Raw genomic sequence first — 5630 nt, forward strand, 5'->3', positions numbered from 1 at the left:
GGGCAGCATGGGCGGTGATAGGATTCATCCAAGGCAGAATTTACCCAAAGGAGTTAGAAGTTCATTGAATGCCCTGCAAGGGGCCTACGGGCCACCAGGCGGGGGTGATGGGCTCTAGTCATAGAGCAGAGCAGGGGAGTGTGGGGACACATGAAACTTCCCCTTTTAATGTGCCCGCTTGTAAGTAGATCATGGCAGAGTTGGGGCCTGTGGCCACATGGAGGCGGATCATGTCATGAGCCTGTTTCCCTTCCGTGGGGTCACTGTGGGCCCTTCGGCCTAACTCAGGTGTCTCTTTGTGAAGCCTGTTGTCTAAAAGTGGCCCTGACATCCCCGTTACCGGTGGACAGTGACAACACTTTGGCATTAGGACAGAAGTGTTAACTTCTGTAGCTGCTTCTGTGGTCCCGTAGACTCCCCTGGGGTCTCGGGTCCTCACCAAGGAGGACCCTCAGGTGGAGGTTGTCAGCTGCCCAGCGAATGCTAGAGTCAGTTCACAAGGGCCCACAGTTCACAAGGGCCCACAAACTCCCAGGAAGTTCCAGGAGAGGCCCAGGACAGCAAAAGGTCCCTGTGGAGGCCATCAAACCTGGGACCACCAGATGAGGTGGAGGCCCCAGCTCAGGTGGTGAGAGAATTCCCCCCCACCCCCCCAGGCCTTGAAGAGGACGTGGGAGTGTCCTGAATCCCTGCAGGGGAGCGGCGGGCAGGGCAGCAGAGGGGAGCCCGACTGCCGGGAGGGCCTGCCGGGGGGCTAGGGTTCTGGGGGGCGGGAGGGAGCATGGGGACCCTGGAATGCTCCCCGTGTTGGACTCGTGCCCGGTTGTAAGTACCCAGGGGTCAGTTAGGGCCTGTGGCCACTCCAGATCGGTCCCTTAGGAGCCCGTGTCCCTTCAGCTGTGTGCTCACTGAGCATTCTTGCTTTGCTGTGTATCTTCCCATCGCGCAGGCCTGTTGCCAGAAAGCGGCCCATACACTGGGATTTGTCCTCCTCTGCTAAAGTGACCTGTGGCTCTGTCCCCGTGAATCCCTCAGGGACACTTCCTTCTGGTGCCCTTTTCCTTGACTTCCGGTCCCTGGTTAAATGTTTGAGAGGCCCAGCTGACTTCCTAGTTTCTTGTGGCCCCGAACTCGTCTTACACACGGGATGTGCCAGGCACCCGGGCCCTCGACTGTGCCCGTGTCCACATCCACCTGATCCAGGGATAGGGTCGTGTGTGCCTTTGTCGGAAGAGAGGGGACTCCCCCAGGCTCCTTGACCTTGTTCCTTCCAGGACGAGAGCAGCACTGGAATCTGAGTGTCCCCACCATCCTGACATTCTGGCTTCGGGTCTTGGAGCTGACGAGGCATAGTCATCTCTGAGCAAGACAAACGTGTGTCCTCTGATTTTTGTGTTGTCCACGTGAATATTTCATGTCTCAGTCTGTACAGTACCGGACTACTCAGATATGTCTCCGTGTAAATAACCCAGTAAAGTGAGCGTGTTAAATCTCTGTATACTGTTGTCATCTCCCTGCCTTCAAGTTCCAGCCCTTCGGTCACTGTGCGCACCTCAGGGGACCTGCTTGTGCGCTGTCACTTCCCACAAGGGTGTGACTCAGGGACCCTGGGAATGGAGGGCAGCTCCCTGCCTGTCCCCCTTCACCCCCCCACACACGCGGTGAGGACGGAGCTGTGCAGCAATTGGTGTGTGGTGTGTTTCAGGCCTCTGTGGTCTTTGAGGACGTGGCTGTGAACTTCACCCCGGCCGAGTGGGCTTTGCTGGATCGAGGTCAGAGGAAGCTCTACAGAGATGTGATGCTGGAGACATGCAGGCACCTGGCCGCCGTGGGTAAGGAAGGCTCCATCCCTTCACTGGTCTCTTAGGGAAGAAGAAAAAGTCAAATTTGCAAGTGATAAGTAACTATCCATAGAATTCCCCTAAGATTTTGCCAAAACTATTAGAATTAATCAATGAATTTAGAAGCATTGTAGAATACAAAATCAATAATCTAAAATCTGTTGCACCTCCATACCTACCAATAAAATATGAAATTTTGAAAACAAACCCATGTTCAATTACTTCAAAAACCATAAAATCCAATGTTAAATAAAAGCAAGGAAGTTGAAAGATTGTACTCTGGAAGGTGTAAAACATTTAGTGAAAGAAAGTGGAAGGGCACCTGGGTGGCTTAGTTGGTTAATCATCAATTTCAGTTCAGGTCATGATCTCACAGTTCCTGGGTTTAAACCTTGCGTTGGGCTGTGTGCTGACTGCTCAGAGCCTGGAGTCTGTTTCACATTCTGTGTTTTCTTCTTTCTCTGCCTCTCTCTCTGTCTCAAAATAAAAAAAATTTTAAGAAATTGAAGATGACACAATAAAAAAAGGTATACCATTGTCACGGATTGTATGAACTATAATTGTTGAAAATGCCCATAGTATGAAAAGCACTCTACATTTTAGTGCAGTCCCTATCGATGTACTGCCAGTATTTCTCAAAGAACAGAGCAAGAAATTCTAACATTGTATGAAAAGAGAAAAGATTCCAAATAACCAAAGCAGCTTTGAGAACACATAGAAAAGATGAAAATAAAACAGTCCTAGATGTCATACTACACTAAAGAAGACAGAATAGTACTGGCACAAAAGCAGACACAGAGATCAAGTCTGCAGAATAGAGAGTCTGGGAAGAAACAAAAGTGCGGGCTGAACATGGGGAAGCCGAAGAAAGCAAGAACGTATGTGACCATGAAGCGAATGCTCAGTCACCGAGATCAGAGGCTTAAAGAAAAGGATAGATTGAAACCTAAAAAGAAAGGAAAGAAAGATCCCAGTGCACTCAAGGAAAGACAAGTCCCCCAACATCCTTCCTGATTGTTCCCCAATGTAACACACAGCTGGGCCCGCCTTACCACATCCTGGTTGATACGAACTTTATCAACTTTTCCATTAAAGCCAAACTTGATTTCGTACAATCAATGATGGACCATCTGTATGCCAAGTGTATCCGTTGTATAACTGGCTGTGTAATGGCTGAAATTGAGAAACTGGGCAAAAGTATCAAGTGGCTTTAAGGATTGCCAAGGGTCCAAGGTTTGAAGGATTACCATTTACACACAAAGGAACCTATGCAGATGACTGCTTAGTACAGAGAGTAACGCAGCACACGTGTTACGTTGTGGCCACAGTTGACCGGGACCTTAAACGAAGAATCTGGAAGATCCCTGGAGTTCCCATCATGTACATGTCTAACCATAGGGACCACATTGAGTGGATGCCAGATGATTATGGAGCCCCTTGGTTCTGATTCTAACACTCTAAAGATAGAGGTCCTGTGCCTTCCTTGACCAACTTTTTCTGTTGCCAGTTCCTAGAGCAATACTCTGTAGCATAAATTATTGTCCTTACCCATTTGCTCTGTTAGGAGCTGCGTGTGATTAAATACATTCCTTTTTTATACTGTTTTGAAATTGATATTTTATATCATTTTAAATTTTTTTGCTTTTTTTTTTTAAATCAAATGATTGCACTTAAAAAAAAAGGATAGAGAGTCCAGAAATAATCCCATGCTTATAAAGCCAGATTATCTACAGAGAAGGAGTTAAGAATACACAGTGGGGAAAAGATTCTCTTCAATAGATGGTGCTGGGAAGATGAGACAGCCACCTGCAGGGAGACGACACTGGACCACCTTTGTACCCCTGACTGGAAAGTACACTCAGTATGGCCTAAATACCTGGGTGTAGGACTGGAACCCCTACGCTGCTTAAGACGAAACAGAGGCACTGAACTCACGGACATCAGCCTTAGCATTATTAATTTTTTTTTTGGTGTGTGTGTTTTTTTCTTTTTTAATAGTTTATTGTCAAATTGATTTCCATACAGCACCCAGTGCTCTTCCCCATCCATAACATTATTTTTGTGGAATCATCCCTTCAGGTACGGGAAACAAAAGGAAACATAAAAAAATCGAAAGAGGAACATAACAGGCATTTCCCCAAGGAAAATATAGAGATGGCCCCTTGACACACGAAAAGCTTCTCAATCTCAGTAATCCTCAGGGAAATGCACATCAAAACCGCAGTGAGCTGCCCCTGCCAGCAGCCAGAATGGCTAGGATCAAAAAAAAAAAATAAATAAAAAATAAAAAGAAAGAGGAAATGCAAGTGTTGTTGAGCATGTGGAGAAAAGGGAACTGCTCATTGGTGGGATTCAAATGGGTGCAGCCAGGTTGACAAACAGGATGGAGTTTGCACAGCAAAATGAATCACAGCGATACCATATGGTCCATAATTTCACGTCTGGGTAGTTCCCCAAAGAAAAAAATCCAGCACAATAAGATTTGTGCACCTCAAGGTCACTGTACTGTTACTCACTGAACTCAAGATACGGAAGCAACACAGGCATCCCTCAGCAGATGAGTGGGGAATGAGGGTGTGGTGTCTACATACAGGGACCCGCCCTCAGGAGCACAAAAGTGACACAGTCTTGCCATTTGTGACAGTATGGTTGGACCTAGACTATATCATGCCACGTAAAGAAGTCAGAAAGACAAAACATGTCACTTATATGTGGAATCTAAATGACAAAATGAAGAAACGAGATAATAGCACAGACTTAAAATGTAGAGAACAACTTGATGTTTGTGAGATTGGAAGTGGATTGGAGGGGCAGGTGAAATAGATGGGGGGGATTGGGAAATACACCTTTGCATTCATTGAATATGTAAGTCACAGGGATGAAAAGTAGAGCACAGGGAATATGTTCAATAATTTGTAGTTTTGTGTCGTGCCAGGAATTACACTTATTATGGTGAGCATTGTAATGCATGTAATGGTTGAGTCCCATGTTGCAGACCTGAGATGAATACATAGGTCAGTATGCTTCCAGTGAAAAATGAATGTATGAATGAATGAATGAATGAGTGAGTGAACGGATGATTTAAAAGCCCCCTAATTATCAGTCATCAATGACCCTGAAGACTGAAGTCCGCCTCCGTCTTCCAGATTGCTTGGTGTCCTTCAAATCTGCCCTCTTGCCGAGCTCTTCCCAGGGGCAGGGCAGCCGCCACACACATCAGCCGACCCCCTAATGGCAGCTGGGGCAGCGCAGGAAGGCTTCACCAAAGGCTTACATGCCTTCGGAACTGGTCACCTCTCGGTGGCACCAGGTTCTGGACAAGGGGTTGGCATTTGGACACATCCCCTAGAAACACAACTCCGGTTTTGAGCAGGGTGACATTTGTCATTCACCCGGCTTCCCTGTTGGACTTTTCATCCATCCTCGCCCATCTGGTCCTTCTCTCCGTGTTCTTATACAGGTAGGGTGTAGATGTGTGTATCTTGCCCTATTCTTTCTTACTTAGTCTTTCTGAAAATACTTACCTCCACACTAGTCCTCATCTATTTTGAAGTGTTTCTGAATGAATGGGCTGCCGTTTCATACACTTTTCCTATTATTAGCAACGTCCCAAGTCACAAAGGTCCTCAGTTTTTGGTCACAAGTCCAGTCTTCCTCATGAAGTTCATTTACATTTCTGGATCCGTATATGAATAGACACAAATATACAGTCTCTTTTCTTACCTTACACATCAGGCCATTTCCAGGAAATTCAATTAGGCTACCAATTCTTGTGATTTCTCCCAGTCA

At 46.6% G+C, this 5630-nt stretch overlaps 1 protein-coding gene and 1 pseudogene across 1 annotated transcript in view; both read left to right on the forward strand.

The window, feature by feature from the left end:
- LOC115274639 (zinc finger protein 669-like) overlaps positions 1-5630 on the forward strand; it is a 160743-nt gene that overhangs the window by 6780 nt on the left and 148333 nt on the right. Inside the window, exon 2 of the mRNA XM_029918043.1 lies at positions 1706-1832. Within this exon, the coding sequence (XP_029773903.1) occupies positions 1706-1832 (127 nt within the window). The remainder of the gene's footprint in view (positions 1-1705; positions 1833-5630) is intronic.
- On the forward strand, positions 2625-3288 carry LOC115274636 (annotated as a pseudogene).

This window comes from Suricata suricatta, chromosome 12 (genome assembly GCF_006229205.1).
Source record: "Suricata suricatta isolate VVHF042 chromosome 12, meerkat_22Aug2017_6uvM2_HiC, whole genome shotgun sequence".
NCBI lineage: Eukaryota > Metazoa > Chordata > Mammalia > Carnivora > Herpestidae > Suricata > Suricata suricatta.